Here is a 24,403-nt window from a genome sequence, read left to right as displayed (position 1 = left end):
AATTTCCTATTATCTTTTAAACATTGATGAAAATGAGTGTCCTGACTCACAAGTATTCTTCAGCCTGCCCACCTGCTCCGCAGACAGGGCTCTTATCAAGGGTATTTACTTTCCCTCCTCTTTTCCTCTCCAGCGTACTGCCGTGTTCCCTTTCAGCTCCTTGGATATGGCTGAACATTCTCTTCCCTGACTTCCTGGTGTACAGAGACCTTGCTATGGCCTCTGCACCTATTCCCTTTTTCTCCCCTTTGCCAACTCCTCTTCCCTGTTTGTATTTGCTCAGGCTTTGTCTTTGGTGCTGGTTACTCTACACCTACTCCCTGAACAGTCTCTCACTCCCAGGACCTCAGGGCTATTCCTATGCCGCTGATGCCAGATCTCCATCACCAGCTGGGCTTTCTCTCCTGAGCCTGAGTATATCCAATACAAAAGTCATTCTATTTCCTTCAAACCTGCTCCTCTTTTGGATTTTCTGGATGATCCCCTGGAGGAGGGCATGGCAACCCACTCCAGTATTCTTGACTAGAGAATCCCATGGACAGAGGAACCTGGGGGGTTACAGTCCATAGGGCTGAAAACTCAGACACGACTGAAGCAACTGTAAAACAATTTGACAATGTTGTTTCTGTTTGATGTTTTGGTTTCTTGGCCACGAGGCATGTGGGATCTTATTTCCCCAGCTCAGTTCAGTTCAGTTCAGTCGCTCAGTCGTGTCCTACTCTTTGCGACCCCATGAATCGCAGCATGCCAGGCCTCCCTGTCCATCACCAACTCCCAGAGTTTACTCAAACTCATGTCCATTGAGTTGGTGATGCCATCCAACCATCTCATCCTCTGTCGTCCCCTTCTCCTCCTGCCCCCAATCCCTCCCAACATCAGGGTCTTTTCCAATGAGTCAACTCTTTGCATAAGGTGGCCAAAGTATTGGAGTTACAGCTTCAGCATCAGTCCTTCCAATGAACACCCAGGACTCATCTCCTTTAGGATGGACTGGTTGGATCTCCTTGCAGTCCAAGGCACTCTCCAGAGTCTTCTCCAACACCACAGTTCAAAAGCACCAATTCTTCAGCGCTCAGCTTTCTTCACAGTCCAACTTTCACATCCATACATAACCACTGGAAAAACCATAGCCTTGACTACACGGACCTTTGTTGGCAAAGTAATGTCTCTGCTTTTCAATATGCTATCTAGGTTTGTCATAACTTTCTTTCCAAGGAGTAAGTGTCTTTTAATTTCATGGCTGCAGTCACCATCTGCAGTGATTTTGGAGCCCAGAAAAATAAAGTCTGACACTGTTTCCACTGTTTCCCCATCTATTTCACATGAAGTGATGGGACCAGATGCCATGATCTTCATTTTCTGAATGTTGAGCTTTAAGCCACCTTTTTCACTCTCCTCTTTCACTTTCATCAAGAGACTTTTTAGTTCCTCTTCACTTTCTGCCATGACGGTGGTGTCATCTGCATATCTGAGGTTATTGATGTTTCTCCCAGCAATCTTGATTCCAGCTTGTGCTTCTTCCAGTCCAGCATTTCTCATGATGTACTCTGCATATAATTTAATAAGCAGGGTGACAATATACAGCCTTGACGAACTCCTTTTCCTATTTGGAACCAGTCTGTTGTTCCATGTCCAGTTCTAACTGTTGCTTCCTGACCTGCATACAGATTTCTCAAGAGGCAGGTCAGGTGGTCTGGTAGTCCCATCTCTTGAAGAATTTTCCACAGTTTATTGTGATCCACACAGTCAAAGGCTTTGGCATAGTCAATACAGCACAAATAGATGCTTTTCTGGAACTCTCTTGCTTTTTCCATGATCCAGCGGATATTGGCAATTTGATCTCTGGTTCCTCTGCCTTTTCTAAAACCAGATGGAACATCTGGAAGTTCACGGTTCATGTATTGCTGAAGCCTGGCTTGGAGAATTTTGAGCATTACTTTGCTAGCATATGAGATGAGTGCAATTCTGCAGTAGTTTGAGCATTCTTTGGCATTGCCTTTCTTTGGGGTTGAAATGAAAACTAACCTTTTCCAGTCCTGTGGCCACTGCTGAGTTTTCCAAATTTGCTGGCATATTGAGTGCAGCACTTTCACAGCATCATCTTTCAGGATTTGGAATAGCTCAACTGGAATTCCATCACCTCCACTAGCTTTGTTCGTAGTGATGCTTTCAAAGGCCCACTTGACTTCACATTCCAAGATGTCTGCCTCTAGGTGAGTGATCATACCATCGTGATTATCTGGGTCATGAAGATCTTTTTTGTACAGTTCTTCTGTGTATTCTTGCCACCTCTTCTTAATATCTTCTGCTTCTGTTAGGTCTATACCATTTCTGTCCTTTATCGTGCCCATCTTTGCATGAAATGTTCCCTTGGTATTTCTAATTTTCTTGAGGAGATCTCTAGTCTTTCCCATTCTGTTGTTTTCCTCTATTTCATTTGCATTGATCGCTGAAGAAGGCTTTCTTATCTCTCCTTGCTATTCTTTGGAACTCTGCATTCAGATGTTTATATCTTTCCTTTTCTCCTTTGCTTTTCTCTTCTCTTCTTTCCACAGCTATTTGTAAGGCCTTCCCAGAGAGCCATTAGTTCCCCAACCAGGGATTAAACTTGTGCCCCCTACAATGGAAGGCAAGGTCTTAACCACTGGACTGCCAGGGAAGTCCCTGGATTTTGTATTTTAATAAATGGCACCCCACTTACTCATTGTTCAAACCAGAAAATGCAATATTAGTCTTCAGTCTTGAGTCTCTTCCATCTCACAGTACAATCAATCACCATCTTAGTACTGCTACCTGCCCCTGTAGCCATACCTGAATCCAGGCCAACTTCCTGTCTGGATTTCAGGCTAGACTAGCTAAGCTTCTTGATAGACACCACCATGTGCATTCTTTCCTTCCTTTGATTCCTCTCCATAAAGTGACAAAAGTAATCTCAATGAAGTGCAAACTGATCTCACGATCATGCTCAGAGCCTCATTGCTTAGATCACCAAGGTGATGGGTAGCTCTCCGTTGCCTTTAAGATACAGTCAGATCTGAGGGGCAATTTAGTTATATCTGTTTGAGAAGTTACTCATGCACACGTGTTACAAACGAATCCTCCCCTGCACTGTCCTCTATTTCTTATGCTTCAGCCTCTTCGGGGCATGCATGCATGCTGCATGCTAAGTTGCTTCAGTAGTGTCTGACTCTGTAGCCCTCCAGGCTCCTCTATCCATGGAATTCTGTAGGCAGGAATACTGGAGTGGGTTGCATGCCCTTCTCCAGGGGATCTTCCCAATCCAGGGACTGAACTCAGGTCTCCTGCATTGCAGGCAGATTCTTCACCATCTAAGCCACGAGGGAAGCCCCCATGAGTCCAGGGGAATTTCAAATAGGGCAGACTTTAGCTCATGTTTAGGAAAATTCCCCACCATGCCAGCTCCACCCTTTAACCACAATAAAAGCCCCCAAACCACCCTTCAACCTTTGTTATTTCCTCATCAAACCTCTATATGAGCACTTTTCCTGCTGGGAACTTCAAAAGTTTAGTATTCTGTATTATATTCGTGGGTGGACGCATTCTGTCAAATGTGTCTGGACATCCAGATAAATTCCTAAGGGGAGTGCTCACCTTTGGGCAGACTGAACTATGTACTTTCTATCTATGCTCAGTTGCTTAGTCGTGTCCAGCCCCATTTACTGTAGCTCACCAGACTCTATCCATGGGATTTTCCAGGCAAGAATACTGGCGTGGCCTGCCATTTCATACTCCATTTTTTCTGGATACTTATCATCAATACATTCCCAAATTGCCCCACCCCCTGTTTTACTACTTCCTTCAGCATTCTTTACATTCCACTCTTGTTTTCTTGGTGCTCACTCTCCATGGCCTCTGTCCTGCTCCAGCCCAGCAGATTGGTTGATCTTTAGGCTTCCTTCAGAGCTGTGGTCTTGGATTTTCTCTTCACTATCACCCGGACTTTCTCGTGTATCAGAATTCCTTTCCCTGGATTCCATCTTCTCTTTTCTTATTTTAGTTGAATAAAGTATCTCATAGCTCCCTGAAAAATGGACTGATCAGGTAGTGTTTTTGCTCTTTCACATCAGAAAAATACATATTCTGCCCTCTCAGTTAGTTACTAATTTGCCTGGGGGACTCTACATTAGAAGTCTTTTCCTTCTACTAGTTTCTAGCTTTCAGTGTGGCTGCTGAGAATCCTAAAGCCATTCCCATACCTGACTCTTTTTAAAATCCTGTTTTTCTTGCCTGAAAGTTTTTAGAATATTCTGTGTGTCTACAGGGTTTTCAGTTTCATGATGAATGTGTCTCAGTGTAGGTTTATTTTCATCCATCTTCTTGGAAGCTCAATAGGCTCTTTCAATTTGGAAAGTCAGGTCTGTTCATTCTAAGAAATTTTCTTGAATTGGTTCTTTGATAGTTTCAGCCCCTCCATTTTGTCTGTTCTTTCTTTCTGGAACTCCTTTTATTCAGATATTGCACTTCATGGACTAGTCTCTGCCTTTTTCATCTTTTATCTCCTCTTCTCTTTCTTTTTGTTTTACTTTCTGAGGGATTTCCTCAATTTTATACTTTAAACCTTCACTAGAAAATTTCTTTTATACTATGATGCTTTTAATATCCAAGAGTTCATCTTTATCCTCTGACTGCTACTTTTAAAATCATTAATACCATCTAGCTCTTATTCAATGGCTGCAATATCATAATGTGTCAGTATCTTTGAATCTTTAAAGTTATTAATAATACGTTTTATTTTTCCCTCCTGCATCATCTTTATTTCTTCTTTGTTTCTTTTCTGTTAGTTTTGGCCACTGTCTTTCTTATTAGAATATTCTATCAACTGTCTAGAGATCCTTGGCTGTCCACCCATATCTAGAAGAGAGGCACTAGAAAGTCTGGGGCAAGTTCAATTTACACGGTTGTTGACTTGTTGACTGTGGGTTTCACTGGAGGGCAATCTATTGGACAGAAGTATGGAAAGAAAGTGAAGAAAAAAGTCTAGGTGTCTTTGAGACAGGAAGAGGGCAGGGCACGACCTTTAAAAGAATGACAAGCCCAAGGACATGACATAAAACTGATTTGAACCAACTAGGTCTAAGAGGTCAGAATCAACTTCCACCTGACCTCAACCTCAGTATATGCTCCTTGTAATACATTGCAGGTACCTCGATGGTTCCAGGAATGACCGCAGAAGGTCAGAAAGTGGGTGGTGGCTCAATTCCTGGAAAGCCCCACCTCTTTCCCCAAATAGCTGGAATACTCCTCTCACTGAATCAGTTCAGTTCAGTTTCTCAGTCCTGTCTGACTCTTTATGACCCCATGGACTGCAGCACGCCAGGCCTCCCTGTCCATCACCAACACCCAGAGCTTACTCAAACTCATGTCCATTGACTCAGTAATGCCGTCCAACCATCTCATCCTCTGTTGTCCCCTTTTCCTCCTGCCTTCGATCTTTCCCAGCATCAGGGTCTTTTCAAATGATTCAGCTCTTTGCATCAGGTAGCCAAAGTATTGGAGTTTTAGCTTCAACATTAGCCTCACTTTCATCAAGAGGCTCTTTAGTTCTTCTTCACTTTCTGCCATAAGGGTGGTATCATCTGCATATCTGAGGTTATTGATATTTCTCCTGGCAATCTTGATTCCAGCTTGTGCTTCTTCCAGCCCAGCGTTTCTCATGATGTACTCTACATATAAGTTAAATAAGCACGGTGACAATATACAGCCTTGACGTACTCCTTTTTCTATTTGGAACCAGTCTGTTGTTCCATGTCCAGTTCTAACTGTTGCTTCCTGACCTGCATATAGGTTTCTCAAGAGGCAAGTCAGGTGGTCTGGTATTCTCATCTCTTGAAGAATCTTCCACAGTTTGTGGTGTTCCACGCAGTCAAAGGCATAGTCAATAAAACAGAAATAGATGTTTTTTCTGGAACTCTCTTGCCTTTTCGATGATCCAGCAGATGTTGGCAATTTGATCTCTGGTTCCTCTACCTTTTCTAAAGCCATCTTGAACATCTGGAAGTTCATGGTTCACGCATTGTTGAAGCCTGACTTGGAGAATTTTGAACATTACTTTTGCTAGCGTGTGAGATGAGTGCAATTGTGTGGTAGTTTGAGCATCCTTTGGCATTGCCTTTCTTTGGGATTGGAATGAAAACTGACCTTTTCCAGTCCTGTGGCCACTGCTGAGTTATCCAAATTTGCTGGCATATTGAGTGCAGCACTTTCACAGCATCATCTTTTAGGATTTGAAATAGCTCAACTGGAATTCCATCACCTCCACTAGCTTTGTTCTTAGTGACGCTTCCTAAGGCCCACCTGACTTCACATTCCAGGATGTCTGGCTCTAAGTGAGTGATCACACCATCATGATTATCTGGATCGGGAAGCTCTTTTTTGTACAGTTCTTCTCTGTATTCTTGCCACCTCTTCTTAATATGTTCTGCTCTGTTAGGGTCATACCATTTCTGACCTTTATTGAGCCCATCTTTGCATGGAATGTTCCCTTTTCTTGAAGAAATCTCTAGTCTTTCCCATTCAATGGTTTTCCTCTATTTCTTTGTACTGGTCACTGAGGAAGGCTTTCTTATCTCTCCTTGCTATTCTTTGGAACTCTACATTCAAATGGGTATATCTTTCCTTTTCTCCTTTACTTTTCACTTCTCTTCTTTTCACAGCTATTTGTAAGGCCTCCCCAGACAGCCATTTTGCTTTTTTGCATTTCTTTTTCGTGGGGATGGTCTTGATCCCTGTCTCCTGTACAATTGCATGAACCTCCGTCCACAGTTCATCAGGCCCTCTAACAGATCTAGTCCCTTAAATCTATTTCTCACCTCCACTGTATAATTGTTAGGGATTTGATTTAGGTCATACCTGAATGGTCTAGTGGTTTTCCCTACTTTCTTCAATTTAAGTCTGAATTTGGCAATAAGGAGTTCATGATCTGAGCCACAGTCAGCTCTTGGTCTTGCTTTTGCTGACTGTATAGAGTTTCTCCATCTTTGGCTGCAAAGAATATAATCAATCTGATTTTGGTGTTTACCATCTGGTGATAATGTGTAGAGTCTTCTCTTGTGTTGTTGGAAGAGGGTGTTTGCTATGACCAGTGCATTCTCTTGGCAGAACTCTGTTAGCCTTTGAAGTGCCTCTCACTCATTAGCCTATGTATTACCCAATCCATAAAAACTGACAACCCTATATGCTTGAGCCTCTTTTGCCTTCTGAGATGGTCTGCAATCTGTCTATGGAGTGGTTAAGAATCTGCCTATAATGCTGGAGACCCAGGTTTGATCCCTGGGTTGGGAAGATCCCCTGGAGAAGGGAATGGCAACTCATTCCAATATTTTTGCTGGAGAATTCCCATGGACTGAGGAGCCTGGTGGGCTATAGTCTGTGGGGTTGCAAAGAGTTGGACATGACCGAGTGATTAACACTTTCACCTTCTCTCACTTTGTATGGAGTGTGCTTCCTTCCTAAATAAACCTTCTTTCTCTTTATCTGGTTCACTCTTGAATTCTTTCCTGTGTGAAGCCAAGAACCCACACTTGGTGGCTGTACCTGGGACCCAGATGTGACCATCGTCCCTGCATCTTGACCGGCAGTTATAAGCTTTCAGTAGGTTGCCTCCCAGGCTGGCCAACTGCTGGCTTAGGAATCAGCTTTCTTGGGACTGGCAAGTCAGTTACTACTCAACCATTATTTTTCCAGTTTCCAAATTTTTCTGGTGCTATTTTTCCTTTCAATATCTATCTGCTGGTGGACTTCCACTCTTAAAAAAATGCATTCTTTATCATTTTCGTGGGTTTACAGGAGGAACAGAGACTCCCCTGAGTGTTCTCTGACATTCTGGTAGGACTTAGAGCTTACATGGTCTTTACTGTATGATTATTGAAGTGCCTGCCCTTTTGGCCCTTCTGAAATTCACTAGTCTTGTCTCATGTCCATTCTACGTGGGCCACCTTTCAATTTCTTGAACGACTACAGTCTCCCTTTATGCCATCTGGTCCCCACCAGTGCTGATCCCTCTTCCAGGAGCTCCCCCTCAGATGCCTCCGTGGATCTTTGATGTCTCAGTTTACATGTGATCGCTCAGAGTGGACATCACTGACCCTCAGCTTAGTGTGAAGTCTCCTTCCCCTCCCATAAAGTGGGCCACCTTTTATTTTCCCTCACTAGTCTGTTAAGCTCTGTGAAGGCAGGGCTTGTGACCACGCTCTGCTGCTTTCACTGCAGGATATCCACCTCTTAGCACAGGGCCTAGGACATAGTAAGTGCTCAGTTTGTATCTGATGAATGGACAAACGAAGACAAGTAAAAGGACTTGCTTGTGATAAGAGAACAGATTTAGTACTGGAAATCCATTCTTTCAATCTTTTCAACTATATTGGCCTATTCCTTGGTTAGAAGAAATCAAAATAGACTTGATTTGGGAAAGGAGATAACAGTCCCTTAAATTTGTGTACAGGCAGCACCAGGATAACTGTCTGTCTTTGCTATTAACAGCGGAGAAGGCGATGGCACCCACTCCAGTACTCTTGCCTGGAAAATCCCATGGATGGAGGAGCCTGGTGGGCTGCAGTCCATGGGGTCGCTAAGAGTTGGACACGACTGAGCGACTTCACTTTCACTTTTCACTTTCATGTATTGGAGAAGGAAATGGCAACCCACTCCAGTGTTCTTGCCTGGAGAATCCCAGGGACGGGGGAGCCTCATGGGCTGCTGTCTATGGGGTCGCACAGAGTCGGACACGACTGAAGCGACTTAGCAGCAGCAGCAGCAGCTATTAACAAAATCCAATAGACTAGGTGACTTAAAAACAATGAAAATTAATTTCCCACAGTTCTAAAGGCTGAAACTCCAAGATCTTGGACTTCGCTAGAACTGTCTATCTTTGGTTTATAAATGAGGAAGCAGAGGATTAGTAATATTATACAAGTCATGAGAGAAGGTTCTAGAACTGAGAATTAGTTCTCTTCTGGCTCCTAATCCTGTTTTGTTTTTTACTGCTTGAGACACATCTAGGATTTACATCTCCAAGCTTATTGCCTTTTATGCTTCATGGATATTTTTGTATTGTTCTCTAGGTATACGGAGAAGGCGATGGCACCCCACTCCAGTACTCTTGCCTGGAAAATCCCATGGATGGAGGAGCCTGGTGGGCTGCAGTCCATGGGGTCTCGAAGAGTCGGACACGACTAGGTGACTTCACTTTCACTTTTCACTTTCATGCATTGGAGAAGGAAATGGCAACCCACTCCAGTATTCTTGCCTGGAGAATCCCAGGGATGGGGGAGCCTGGTGGGCTGCCATTTATGGGGTCACACAGAGTTGGACATGACTGAAGTGACTTAGCAGTACCAGCACCAGCAGCTAGGTATACTTAACTTTCATCAAATAACTACCATCATGTTGCTACTTAAAGACTAAATCAGTGATTCTCACTTGCTGCAGGTTGTGCACAGTCATCTTTGAGGGTTTTTCAATCTCTTTGTGCCCCATTCCTCCTCCTCTCCCTGCCTACTGGTCCTTTGGAAATGCTACCCAAGTGCTATAGACTGAGTATTCGTGTTCCCCCGCCCCCACTACCCAAAATTCATGCTTTGAAAACTGACTCCCAGTGTGACAGTATTTGAAAGGTCACAATGGCACCCCACTCCAGTACTTTTGCCTGGAAAATCCCCTGGATGGAGGAGCCTGGTAGGCTGCAGTCCACGGGATTGCTGAGGGTCGGATGTGACTGAGCGACTTCACTTTCACTTTCATGCATTGGAGAAGGAAAGGGCAACCCACTCGTGTTTTTGCCTGGAGAATCCCAGGGACGGGGGAGCCTGGTGGGCTGCCATCTATGGGGTCGCACAGAGTCGGACACGACTGAAGCGACTTAGCAAAAAGCAAAGAGAGATGATTTGGGTATGAGAGTGAAGCTGTCACAAATAGGATTAGTGCCCTTACAAAGAGGTGATGAAGAGCTTCCTCATGCCTTTTGCTATATGAGGACAGAGTGAGAAGTTGACAGTCTTCAACCCAGAAGACGGTTCTCAGCAGAACTCAGCCATGCTGGCACCTTGGACTTGCAGCCTCTGGAAGTGTGGGAAATTAATTTTTGTTGTTTTACCCAGTCTGTTGCATTTTGTTATAACAGCCTGAATAAAGACACCAATTAGTTTTGATATGACTCAATTTCATGGACATGAAGTATTGGATTAACTATTAGTTATGAGCAAAACTGCATTAATCCATTACTAACACATGGGAGAAATATCAGTAACCTCAGATATGCAGATGACACCACCCTTATGGCAGAAAGTGAAGAGGAGCTAAAAAGCCTCTGGATGAAAGTGAAAGAGGAGAGTGAAAAAGTTGGCTTAAAGCTCAACATTCAGAAAACAAAGATCATGGCATCTGGTCCCACCACTTCATGGGAAATAGATGGGGAAACAGTGGAAACTGGCAGACTTTATTTTTTGGGGCTCCAAAATTACTGCAGATGGTGATTGCAGCCATGAAATTAAAAAATGCTTACTCCTTGTAAGGAAAGTTATGATCAACCTAAATAGCATATTGAAAAGCAGAGACATTACTTTGCCAACAAAGGTCCGTGTAGTCAAGGCTATGGTTTTTCCAGTGGTCACGTATGGATGAGAGAGTTGGACTGTGAAGAAAGCTGAATGCCGAAGAATTGATGCTTTTGAACTGTGGTGTTGGAGAAGACTCTTGAGAGTCCCTTTGACTGCAAGGAGATCCAACCAGTCCATTCTGAAGGAGATCAGCCCTGGGATTTCTTTGGAAGGAATGATGCTAAACTGAAACTCCAGTACTTTGGCCACCTCATGCGAAGAGTTGACTCATTGGAAAAAACTCTGATGCTGGGAGGGATTGGGGGCAGGAGGAGAAGGGGACAACAGAGGATGAGATGGCTGGATGGCATCACTGACTCGATGGACATGAGTCTGAGTGAATTCCGGGAGTTGGTGATGGACAGGGAGGCCTGGTGTGCTGCGATTCATGGGGTTGCAAAGAGTCAGACACAACTGAGTGACTGAACTGAACTGAACACATGCTACAATGGTTCAACAAGTGATACTTTTAGAATGTTCAGTTCATTTATAAACACTAATTAAAACACTATTTTTCAAAGTCGAGTGTATATCTCAACTCTGCAACCCCATGGACTGTAGCCTGCCAGGTTCCTCTGTCTGTGGGATTCTCCAGGCAAGAATACTGACTGGGTAGCCATTCCCTTCTCCAGGGGATCTGTCCTACTCGGATTGAACCTGAATTTCCTACACTGCAGGTAGATTCTTTGCTGTCTGAGCTACCAGGGAAGCCCTATCTTTTAACATCACACTTCTAATTTCTTCCCCTAAGGTAGGAAAAGGCAAAACACAGCACTAGAGTTTAGGAGTTTTGATCCATCCATTAGCCTGTTTGAGTTTGGCCAGTTCCTTGCTCTCTCTCTGCTTTAAAATAGTTCCTTTCTACATAATAAGGACAACCATAATTATATCCAAAATATACCAAAAGAAAAAGAAGACACCACACAAGTTGTTAGAAAAATGCTTTATGAAAGAAGAGATTTTGGTGACCAAAGTGTGTCTCAGTCTAATACTGGGACCTGTGTAATGCTCTGGGAGATAATCTCTTGGCATCTCTAGGCCCATTTCCTTCATGTTACATAGTGATAATGATAATGTCCTTGGAGTAGTATGGGTTAATAAGATGAGATCATCAGTTTATAGCCCAGTATAAAGCCATAAGTTATTCTAGTTATTTTACAATTATATATAGTAGGCCATTTTAGCTAGGAAATATGATATGTCCAATGACACCATCAATACAGTTATCCTATGGATAGTTTTTCTGGCTTGTAAGCACTTGATTAGAACAGGCATGTGAATGTAGATGAACTGTCAAGGGCCTTGGGAAGAAGGATTAGAATTTTTTTAAACTTTTTTTTTTTTTTAAAGACTAGGATAGTTTTGGTAAAAAAGCTACATTTCTAAATCTAATTACTGTTAACAGGACTTGTGTAGACTGACCAAAAGGCACAGGGTTCGGGTTCCCTGGAAGTATTAACTGCTGACTGCTTTTGCATCCATGTCTGGAGCTCAATTACAGTACTGGCCTCTGAAGTTTCATTCTGATGGGTGCAACATGATGCACTGAGACTGACGACAACCATAAACAAGGACCCTCTAGTAATGACACGTCTATACCACACACACAAGCAGCACTAAAGAGCTAACTGAGTGAGTTGCGAGTTAGAAATGATAGTAGATAGTTTCTCCTACAAAATTCTATTGTACAAATAATACCACAGTGAAAAACAGGGATGAGAGGCCATTCTTATTTTTAAGTTTGGTTTAATAGGGGGCTTCCCTTGTGGCTCAGCTGGTAGAGACTCTGCCTGCAATGCAGGAGACCTGGCTCTGATCCCTGGGTTGGGAAGATCCCCTGGAGAAGGGAATGGCTACCCACCAGTATTCTTGCTTGGAGAATTCCACAGATAGAGGAGCCTGGCAGGCGTGGGCTTCCCTGGTAGCTCAGAGGGTAAAGAATCTGCCTGCAGTGCAGGAGACCCCCAGTTTGATCCCTGGGTCATTTACTAGATCTTTAATGATTTGATAGGAGAGGGGAATTTATCAATATTTCAATGTACACTTTGACCTCGATAGTTTCTTTTCTTCAAAACTATTCTGAGCTAATTTATCCTTGACACCATTTGAATGGGTTTGCAACTTCTTTGTTCTTTCTGCAATCATTTGCAAGTAGGTCAGCTGACTTACATCCCTCGGTCTCCTGAAATATATTATGAAAAAATTAGAATTACCTGCAAAATAATCAGACAAATATAGGTTTTATTCTTGAACAAACTGAGAGGTTTATGTCAGCACTGAGTGATTTCTGTGAAAGTGAAAAGGATTTGAATTATGAGTGACTAGGTAATGGATCGGAGAAGGCAATAGCACCCCACTCCAGTACTCTTGCCTGGAAAATCCCGTGGATGGAGGAGCCCGGTAGGCTGCAGTCCATGAGGTTGCTAAGAGTCGGACACGACTGAGCAACTTCACTTTCATTTTTCACTTTCATGCACTGGAGAAGGAAATGGCAACCCACTCCAGTGTTCTTGCCTGGAGAATCCCAGGGATGGGGGAGCCTGATGGGCTGCCGTCTATGGGGTCGCACAGAGTCGGACACGACTGAAGCGACTTAGCAGCAGCAGCAGCAGGTAATGGATGGGTGTTAGAACAGAAGAGAAGGAGGCAGGAGAGCCTCCATTTACCTGAGTGTGAGAAACACTGGTTTCTGCGCCCTTCCATTTCCCTCCCTTTTTTTGATTTTAATTAAAAAAATTTGTTTTAAAATAATTATTATTTGTTTATCTATTTTTGACCGTGCCACACAGCAGGCGTGTGGGATCCTAGTCCCTGACCAGGGATCAAACCCGCACCCCTGGCAGCAGAAGTGCAGAGTCCTAACCGTTAGACCGCCAGGGAGGTTCTCCGTTTTTTAATTTTAATTTTCTCTTTGTCAAAACAACAACAATAACAAAAAGGAACCCGTAAGATTGGACATTACCCAACAGCTGGGACATAAAAGTCAGTGCTGAGAGCTCTGAATTCCATGTGCCAGTTTCACTGATGACTCACTGGGAACTTGGTATAGGTCACCTAAACTTGTGCTACTTCAGTTCCTGGATGTGTGGGGAAAAAAAGGATAATATTTGATCCTAAAAATAATTAACTAGGGTAACTGTTTAGAGTTTGAAGAGGATATTTAATTAGGTAAGTTTCCACCACTTTAATAACTACACTCAGCTATATGCCATAATCATTAGCTATCTACCATAATTAAATAGTAAATATTTACATTAATAAACATATATTTTCACTTTAACTTCACTTTCCAACTCTAGTCCCCACATCCTTGTTTCATGGCTTTCTTTTCTCTGATACCATCTTCTGATACTGTTTCAGATCAGTAAATCTGCTTCTACGGGGACTTAAGATTCTAATCAAATCCTGTATATTTCATCTCATTTGGATTAAGATTCATTCTCTTAAAATTAACTGCCAGCATATGAGCCTACTATTTTTCTTATATGAACAAGATCCATTAATAATAAGAGCATAATTTTTGTATAACATGACTAGTGTATCTTGGTTAAATTTCACAACATTTTCATTAGTGGATCTTTGTCCATCTTCTTGTGTATTAATTACTCTTCCTTAATGTATCCCAGTGTATAAGCTGAGAGAGGAGTGTCACCATTCAACTTAGAATTAGAATTTTGCAGCTATGGATGACGTAGAGGTCAGTGACTTGGAAATCATCATTTCATAGATAACGAAGTGGGTAAGTCACTTGTCTAAGGCCACACAACATCTGGGGATAGAGTAGGGATGAGAACCCATGAGTCCTGGGTCTCCAGCAACCTGCTGGAATTACTTGAGGCCTAACTAATACCCTTTGATCCCTGGGTCAGGAAGATCCCCTGGAGGAGGGCATGGCAACCCACTCCAGTATTCTTGCTTGGAGAATCTCATGGACATAGGAGCTTGGTGGGCTACAGTTCACGGGGTCACAAAGAGTCAGACATGACTGAGCAAATTAATACACATACATGCTTTAACTGATGAATTTGATTCGGTTCCACCCGTGCTGGGTTCAGCCCCTCAGTAAGCTTATCTGTTTATAGGCAGACGCTACACCTTTAATTCAGGCCAGAGACAACTGGCACAGATCCATTCTCCCTCTGAAAATACATATGCCATACAGATGCTGGAGAGTCATCTTTGCTTCTGAGGACAACACGTAACTTCTCAGTGGCAGCAATACATTCTGAATTCATCTGAAAGTGAAAAAGAAAGTATTAGTCGCTCAGTTGTGTCTGACTCTCTGCGACCCCGTGGACTGTAGACCCCCAGGCTCCTCTGTCCATGGGATTTCCCAGGCAAGAATACTGGAGTGGGTTGCCATTTCCTCCTCCAGAGGATCTTCCCGACCCAGGGATTGAACCTTGGTCTCCAGCACTGCAGGCAGATTTCCTACTGTCTGAGCCATGACAAATATTTAATTCACATCCACTATGAAACAGGTATTATACCTTTCATATCTAGGGCCCTACAGTCCATGGGGTCACAAAAAAGTTGGATATCACTTAGTGAGTAAACAACAACAACACCCAAGGCCCTAGCCCTTGGGGAACTTACACTGTAAAATGAAGGCAAATATGGAACAAATGACCATACTAAGAGTTGAGTCTGGGAATGCCCTGGTGGCCAGTGGTTAGGACTCGGGGTTTTCGATGCAGAGGGCACAGATGCTAGTCCTAGTCTGGGAACTAAGATTCCGAAAGCTGGGCAGCACAGTCAAAAAAAAGTTGAATCCTATAACTTTAGTGTACATATCTTAAAAGCATCCAGTTAAAATTTCCTTTTTAATATCACAGTTTCTTGGAAATTAGCCATTTTAATTTATAACCGACGAAGGGAAGTTGATTTTTCATACTTGCCAAGCTTTACATGGCCCACGACTAACAGCTGTTTCTCCTGCAAGATATACCATGGCAGTTGCGTGAAATTTTTTTGGAGTGGAATACGTAAAAATGTAGTCACTATTATGTTTATGTTTTAAATTATTATTTCTATTACTATAAAATTAAAGCATTTTGGGGGTAAAGCATTTAAATTATATTTAAGGGTACAAAGTGCAAAGAAAACATTCTCTCTATCCTGAGTATACACACTCAGCTTTTTGTTCCTCTTCTGAAATTTTCTAAGCATTTAGAAACACATATATGTCTATTTTTTCTTATAACTATGAAAATGGGTTAACGGTAAATATAGTTTTTTCCACTAACCCGAGACATATTTATATATCCACACATATTGATCTGTTTCATTTTTTAAAATGTTTACCTACTCTACCATAGACTACATATACCATAATTTATTCAAACAGAAGTTGATCTTTTAAAAAGTCAATGATACTAAATACTGGGAAGGTAAAACAGAGAACATGAATTATATATATGTATACACACACACACACACACACATATATAAACATATTCACACACACACACACAACATTGTCAGAGTGAGCAATAGGATTAATAGGCTAGCCACAGAAGCATAGTTGTCAAAGTCCATTCAGTTAATGACTACTTCATCGCTGTTGACTGGTAGGTACAACCCATCAGTATCTTGATTGGTGGTTTTAGACTTTTCATTCAAAGCTGCTGCTACCTTTCTCCCCAACTAACCTGATGTAGTGGAAAAGTCAAACCTTCTCCGTCTGAGGCCACACTTGGTGCTGTCAGTAACATCTTGTTAGAGGCACCAGGACCCAACATCCATTTTAACTCATCAGTTTAACTTTCTTAAGGAATTCCCCACCCTCTGCTCCCCACTTGGGTTGACTTCCTGTCTTCTATCAGTCGCCATTTATCGAGACCCTATAATGTGCTCAGTGCAGAGCAGAACCAATGGAAATGTTCCACCTCACAATTTAAGGAAGGCAGGGGCCTAGTTTTTGTTTTCAGATAAAAGTCTATTAATAAAACATAAACTCCCTAAAACTTCCTGTAAACTAAATAGCATTGTCACATGCTCACAAACTCTCATTACTTTCATAGCCAGATGACTCAAGATTACTACATTTCTATTCATAAGGACTTTCTTGGCCCGAAATCAACACAGTCAGGCCTTTCCCCCATCTTCCTTCTCTCTCCCTTGGGAAACAGACTTTTGGAGGCTAGCTCCAGAATGAAGACATGTGTGTCTGCTGCCTGAACTGTAGGTTCTGGAATTTTATAAAGCCCGGAACCCTCTTTTAAAATTCTTGGTTTGAGTTTGGGGAAGTGGAGGTCTGAATTTTTTTTTTTTTTTTTTTTTGCCTCTAAGCCTTTCAATTTAGAACCATATTCTAAAAATGGTAAATAGACTAAGGCCTTCTGCTTGCTACTTACTATAGAACTGGATATTCATATCAGAAATCAGCCGCGTCTACATTACCGTCTGTCACTCAGCGTGACTGCGGATGAAGGGAACAGACCACCAGCCCTGCCCTGCCTGGGGAGTTTAACACTTGAAGCTTCTGCTTTTGCACTTGACTCTCCTAAAAAACGGGCTCACCTTCCTGTTTAGTTCTTTCGCTTCACAGTTTCCTTGTCAAAACTGAAGAAAAACAAAAAGTCACCATCAAACCTGGGTGCATCCCCGAGGCTCTTCCACTCCTCGGACCGAGAGGAAGCGATCTCGGCCGACCCCACCTCTACCCCCACCCATCCCGCTCTTTTCACAGGCGATCGCGGCAGGGACAAAACCGCTGTCATAAACGATCCAGGCTCACCCCCTTTCCTTTCGGGGCCTCCCCACAGCGCGAGACGGGGTTCCCAGCGGCGGCCGGCTCCCAGCCTCGCCCGATCGCGTTCCTCCGCCGGCCGGGGTCTTGGACCGCGCGGGCAGGGCCGGCCGCCGTGGGGGTGGGGGTAGGGGTGGGGGTGGGGGCGCGGGGGCGCGAGCGGGCCGGGGAGGGCGGCAGGGAACGTGGGGTCCGGGCCGGGGGCCGAGGTCGCGCCGGGGTCCCGCGCCCCGGGGGCCTGCGCCAGGGGGAAGGCGGGGCCGAGGCGGCGGCGGGAGGGGGTTGAGGGCGGGGCGGCTGGCGGATCCGCGCCGCGGCTTTCTCTCCCGAGCGCCCGAAACTCGGGGCTGACAACTTCTCCCCGCCCGCGCCCCGCGCGCTCGGCGACCGCCCCCCAGCCCGGGCGCCCGCACCTCGTCCCCGGCCCGCCCCCGCCCCGCCTCCGCCCGCGCCGCCCCCACCGCCGGCCGCCGGCCGCGCTTCTCTCGGTTACAAAGGAGGGAAAATGAGCTGGGCGGCGGCGGCGCGGCGCGGGGCCACCACGGCGGCGGCGGCGGCGATCGCGGCCGCCCCCGGCACCACGTAGAACGCCCCCGCCCGTCCAGCCGCGGCCCAGGCCCGAGCCGAGCCTGCTGCTCCTAGCTCGCCTCCCCAGCCCTGCGCTTCGCCTCTCGGTCCGAGGAGGAGGTGGAGGAGGTGCAGGAGGCGGAGGAGGCGCCGCCTTCGCCGCGCCGCGCGCCCTCGCCGTTGTCTGCGCTCCGCTCTGGACCAGTTTGGGGAAGTTGCCCGAGCCCCGTGTCGCCCAGATGTGCGACCTCATTGAGCCGCAGCCGGCCGAGAAGATCGGCAAGATGAAGAAGTTGCGGAGAACTTTGTCGGATAGTTTCAGCCGCATTGGTAAGTGGCGTGCTGTCCCGGGCACCCGGCCGGGCGCCCTCGGCCTCGCGCTTCTGGCACTAGCGGCTCAGGGGCCACCCGGGACTGGCGTGGGGTGCGCTGCGCGCGAAGGGTGGGGGAACAGTGCCCGGGACCTGGGGGAGGGCGACGACAAAAAGAAGGGACACCTCTTCCCCTCATGATCGGAGGGTTCATTTCTGCCTGATTTTAAGCCTACGACTTGGGTTCCCTCTCCTCGCCACTAGCGCTCCTGCCTTCGCGCCCGCGGGGGACAGGCGAGGGCACGCTCCGTCCCCCGCTGCTCTCCCAGCTGCGCGGCCGCCTGGGTCACTTTTTTTTTTTTTTTTTTTTTTGCTCTCAGGCCTTGGTATTGGGTGTTTAGTCAGTAATTTAACTTTGGGAATTGGTGAAATGTTGAGTTTGTGCCATGGTATTGTTTAACATCCAGCCTAAAGAGAAGTGGGACAGATACCTTGGGATCTTTTGTTCGGTACTTCGGGTCCTCGAAACCGAGATTTGGTTGTTGAGTCCCGAGTTATCTGAATCTTTCCATTGCTGCAGAGAAATGCGCTCTGTGAACCTGTCTGAACATTTTAGGAGTAAGTCTCCCAAACTTCTTCCATATACTGGAGCTCCAGGGCTATTGTCTTTAAATCAGCCTGCCAGTTGACCGACAGATAGCCGACCGAGAAATATTCAGGACATTTAAGAATAAATCCGTGTCACAGACTATCACAGGCTGACAACAGTGTCACGTGGAATGGGTTGGCTCGATTTCTAGGGTTGGCCATAAAACCCCCTTTAACCTGACAACGGCGGCTACCTTTTCTAACATCTGAACTTTCATTTGCACAGGCAACTGTTTTCAGCAGGAAAATGGTACAAGTACTAAAAATAATACCTCGGAGTCCGTAAGAAGCCTTTTGAGTCCCTCTAGCCTTTGTTTCGCTTGTTTAACATGTCATCCATGTTAATGAAGGTGTTAATGGAAATTAAACGTAAGGTGCTTCATGCCTTAAACTAAAACCGTGGAGTGCATTTGAGTATTGTCCTTGTCCTTCCATCCATTCATTTAAAAATAGTGGTATAAGTGCATCGTGAAATATGCAAACTTCCCGCAAGTCAAAATATGTTTTTAGTCTAGGTTTCTTTGTTGTCTTCTAACTTAAAAAATTTCGTATTGGTATACATAATCTTTCCCAAGATGACCATAAAGTTATGGTATGAAACCAATATTTAGCCCTGGTTTATTTATTTTGTGTATTGGGTATTTGCAGTTTTATGAGTTAGGGATGCCTATGAAGAGCCCTTGCATTCAAATGAAGTTTGAAGCCAAAAAGAGTGTGAGAAAGCAAGGTGTTGAGTCCCTGTGCATTATTAAGAAGGATGTTTCAGCCCCCGACCCAAACTATCACAGAGGCAGATTCTGGAGTCCATTAAGCCCTGTTCTAAAAGGCACTAAATGTATATTTACTAATGCTAATAACTCTGTTGGAACCCATCCAGTTTTGTGTTAAATAATTCATTGCAATTGAGTCTCAGTAAGAAGCCAAGGACATTAATATAAAAATTCCTTATGTTTAAATAATTTCCAGGTTTTGATCGACAGTCAGTAAAATTAGGATTAACTACAATGCTGGCAAATGTGATATTGTTTTTAACTGGATTTTATAGCTTATAGAGATTTAGTGATGTGGAACTCCTTTTGATTCCAACTCTTGTGAAAAAGAGGGTTAAGTGACTCCGGTAGTACACCAAGCTCAAGACATTGATTAGAAGTAGCATTACAGAAGAGAAGTCTTTGTTATCTACATATTTTTTAAAGTTTTATTTGCGAAATCAAAAAGCAATGAAATCGATCCCAGTATTTAAGGATTTTTAAGGTACCGGAGGCTGCTGAGTTGAAGCGTCACTATGGGATCACCTAGTGTATAGATTAAAGGTATGGGCTGTGCGTCAGGTGGACTGGGGTTTCCCGCGTCATCAGTTACAGTGGAGTGACCGTGGACAGGTCCCTCATCTCTGAGCTTGCTTTTCGAGTCACTTTGTTATTGGCACTTAGTTAAGTAACGCATAAGATGTCCTGTGTTGTATGGGATTGAAGACTCCATAGATGTTCCTAATGTGTTATGTTAATGATTACAACATCCTGACATATGGATCTTCTGGTGGAAAGCAAGAGAAAAGAAGTGGCCATTGACTTGATGGTAGAGTTAACCTGAAAAATGGATGGGTTTGGGAGTTACACTGATCTGGGTTCGAATCCCATTTCTGTTGCTAGCTGTGTGCCTTGGCCAACTAGCAGAGTTTCCCTAAATCCCAGAGTCCTCATCTGTCAGTTTTCCTAAGGCCGTTATGAAGATTAGATCAGGTAAAATACATAAACTATCCAGTGAATATCTTTCCCGTGGTGAAGATTGATCCTGGAGGCTGTTACTGTTCCTTCTGATTTCTCAGTTTATCTCCTTTATCTTCTTCCTTTCTTCCTTGGTCCTTCTTGAGGACATCAAAGAGTGAATGATTTATTCCTGCTGAGTAATTCAACGTGTCAGTATATTCATTCCCTTTAACCAATCTACTATGGGTTTTGAAATAAACATACTGACTTTATTTTGCTTTTTTAGTATTATTCAAAAGTATAGTTTGTTATAGGGTAAAATATATAGTATCATTGTTTAGCCATGAGAAATTAGTAATCATCTACAGAAAATGAGGACAGTTTTGCAAAGACTGTGATTTTCCTTAATTATGGATTAATAATCCATTATTATAAAAGATTAATAATAATAACTCTACATATCGGTGACATTGCTCATGTTTAATTTACTTGCACATGCAAGATCAGCCAACTTTGTCACTACCCACTTCAAATACAGCTGATCTGAGATTACTCTATTATAAAAGGTCTAATAAAACACACTGGCTTTCAAGCCATAGCACTCTAATTTATGACATTTGCCAGGGAGTGACACAGCTATGGTTCTTTTGTAAGATGGGTGTAATTGAATTTCAAAGTCATCCATTGATTTCAGTAGTGAGTATTTATGGTTTTTTGCTAAATAGTGTTAGTGTGTTCACTTATTAGGAATTACTATAGTTGTGTCACTTAAAAAAATTAGCATAAATAGAGACAAATGGGAAATTGATTGTTTAAATATTAAAATCCATTTCCTCTTTTCTTTCCTTGTTTCTTTTATTTTCAGATGACTGCTTAGAAGGAGAAAGGCTTTCTGTAATACCTAATGTGAGGTTAAGGTTGAACTGATGTTTCTTCATATTCGTTTGAATGCATTTCTTCACACTTACTTGGATTATCTCCCTGAGAAAGGAAGTTTATACTCTGTGATGTTTGAGACGAACCCTATGTATACCATTTCTTTAAAAGATGAAGCTTGTGAGATAACTGAAAAAAAGGAAGAGGCTGTGGTTACTTTGAAATTGGGGGTTTGTTACCTTGTTCTGTAAGAGTGTAATTTTAGAGTCCAGCTGTCACTTGATAAATCCATTCTGTCAAAAAGAGAAATGTAAGGTTAAAGGTTCACATGCAAAATTGAACTATTGTACCATATCCTCCCCTTCCCCATGCAGTTTCAAAAGACTTTACTTTGAAAACTGTGATATGGAATTTATATCTATGATTCTTTCATAAGAGACAATACTACCTGGATTCTTTCATAAGAGACAATGGTACCTGGTTTTCACATGCCAAAACTTAATGTATCTCAAAGGGTAAGATGCTATTCTTTTGCCCTTGAAGTATAGCTCATTAATTCCACAAATAATTATTGAGTACCTCCTGTGTGCTAGATATTGTGCTGGTGTTCAGAGTCTGTGACCATTGATACTGCTTCCTGTCCCTCAAAGACTTTAAGAGAAGACAGGCCAATGAATGAGCATTGACAAATTCTACCAGGAAGATTCGCATGATTTGCTGTTGGGAGAACATAGGAGGGATACCATTTTGGTCTTAGTGAGATCATGGAAAGACTTCTAGAGGGAGCAGGGTCTGAGCAGAGGACTGAATAGAATATCTGATTTTTTTAGATGGCTTAATATATGCCCCTTTGTTAACCCAGAAAAATGTAATATGCTTGTTATTCCATGATATCCTTGAAGACAGTTGTGAGTTTGTATTTACATGAATGATTAATGACAAGCAGGGAATGTAATCAATAATGAGATGTTGTATGCTTGTTTAGGTCAGAGTTTCATCGGTGACCTGATAAATATTTGGCAAAGACAACTTTAATTGGTCTTTTTTGTTACCACTAATTGCTCTTCAGGGAAGGGATTCAGTGTTTAAAAGAAACAATGCAAGGTGTCAATTTAGTAATTAAGTGTTCAATGAAGGGGTAGACTTCTTGGTCTTAAAATATTCTCCCCTGTGGTGTTCTGGGTTTGAGAATAGTATATACGGGAGATTATTTGGCTTCCTTCTCTTTATATATTAGAAAATACACCTGCAATTCCCCCTTTCTCTTTCCTCCTTTTCTTTCTACCTATAGATCCCAGCCCTTTATCCAGAAGGTTGGAGGAATTGGTAAGACTTAGGTGGCAAGAAGGAAATAGTCCAGTCTGGGTGTTAAAGATTTTCTAGTGTCTACTCTATTGAGCCTGAATAGAACTTTAGTGGATAGACCAGTAAGCCCCTATGCACAATGTGTACATCTGAAACGTTTCTCCAACTCATGATTTCAGTTAAATTTACTCCTTTGTGCATTCTTTTTAATCTCAAACATTCTAAATAATTGTAGCATTTAAGGACCTAGGTGTTTGTCAGCGAAACATGAAATACTTCTCTTTCTTTTCAGAGTAATTAAATGCCTGTTCTGAGGGTATAAATATTTCAAGTAAATTTCAAGTATTTACTCGTTCCTGTGAAACACCCAAAATGTATTGTTTCCTTTGGTGATACCCTGTTAGAAAAGTGATGTTGAGAATGTTTGAAGATGTTTCTGCAGTGCTTATTTTGCACATCTTATCTTTTATCATCAAACTTAAACTTCTCTCAGTATGAGAATCTCGTTCGGGGCCCTGTGCAGAGTCGGTGTCTTCCTGACAGTTGGTTTGGGAGGTTCAGCCACCCTCTGCATAATGGTAGACGAGCAAACAACAGAAGTTTAAGGGGAAATTGCTTTAAGATTCCTTTTTGATTCTTTCATACTTTGATGAAAACATTTTTCTACTAAAGGAGAAATAGAGGAAAGATATGCCTACTACTTTTCCATGGTTGGGAGTGTAGTTTCATTTACGTATTTATGAAAGTGCTTCACAAAGGTGTGTGCTGTGCAGTTCTGTCGTTTGCAGCTTTCATATTGGTATCGTAATATTGTTATTCAGCTTGGGGTACGATTTTACTTTCTGAAATGGAAACACCATGCTACGTCTCTTTTAAATTTCCTAGAACTTAGATACTTGGCCTCTTTGAGATGTTTCACAATAATTGTTTCCTTTCCCCTTTTATTTTATAGCCTTGAAGAAAGAGGACACCACCTTTGAAGAGGTAGGTTAAATTTCTTTATCTAACATTAGAAGTGTTTGATTACTGCCAGGTAAACTCAGTAGGTGTCAACTTTACACTTAGAAGCAAACAATCTTAAAAAATGCCTTAGAAAAACAGACAAGCGACAGACAAAATACAACAAGATTTACGTTGTATTTTCCAATTTTAAATAACTGTTCAGATTGAATTTTGTTATCAGTCAACAGAAAGGTGTCTTTTGAAATTAACAAGCGAACGCAAGACCCCTGCGAGCTTTGTTTGGTTGCTTTGCTGATGATGGTGGTGTTGGTGAAGCCCAGTGTGATGTGTGTGCTCAGGGCAAGTCTGGAGCTGTTGGCAGGTCGGGCCCCACCGCTCTGAATGAGGGCGTGATGCGATGCTGACGCCACAGATCGTCTGTCAGACTCCCAAAGGAGGTGCTGTCTTCTCTTGTTCTAGTTTTCCTGGTCTTTGCCTATCAGATCTGTCTTTATCTACTTGCCGCAAGGTAGCATTGTTCCAGAAAGGCAGGGGGTTCCTATGTAATTAATAGCACTCTGAATGTGATTTTTCAGTTGTACTCTCTCTGAATTTTTGATAATATCTGTGGGAATCACTAGACAAGTAACGTGTTTCCAGAATGTTCTCAAGAACTCTGTA

At 43.2% G+C, this 24,403-nt stretch overlaps 1 protein-coding gene across 10 annotated transcripts in view; it reads left to right on the top strand.

The window, feature by feature from the left end:
- Nucleotides 1-17,609: 17,609 nt before the first annotated feature.
- The window catches only part of CDK14 (cyclin dependent kinase 14), a 662,541-nt gene continuing 655,747 nt past the window's right edge, over nucleotides 17,610-24,403 (top strand). For 5 of the 10 annotated variants that reach the window (XM_086397994.1, XM_086398001.1, XM_086398000.1 and 2 more), the window contains exons 1-2: nucleotides 17,702-18,261; nucleotides 23,733-23,764. In XM_086397994.1, the coding sequence (XP_086254120.1) occupies nucleotides 18,171-18,261; nucleotides 23,733-23,764 (123 nt within the window). In that variant the 5' untranslated portion in view covers nucleotides 17,702-18,170. Of the gene's footprint in view, nucleotides 18,262-23,732; nucleotides 23,765-24,403 lie in introns of all 10 variants that reach the window. The other 5 variants (XM_086397990.1, XM_086397991.1, XM_086397997.1 and 2 more) reach the window with 4 other exon arrangements.

Source organism: Bos grunniens, chromosome 4 (assembly GCF_055505025.1).
Source record: "Bos grunniens cultivar Pamir isolate PY7600 chromosome 4, Bosgru_T2T1.0, whole genome shotgun sequence".
NCBI classification, from domain to species: Eukaryota; Metazoa; Chordata; class Mammalia; order Artiodactyla; family Bovidae; genus Bos; species Bos grunniens.
Note: the sequence above shows the minus strand (reverse complement) of the source record. Positions and strands in the feature narration are given on the sequence as shown.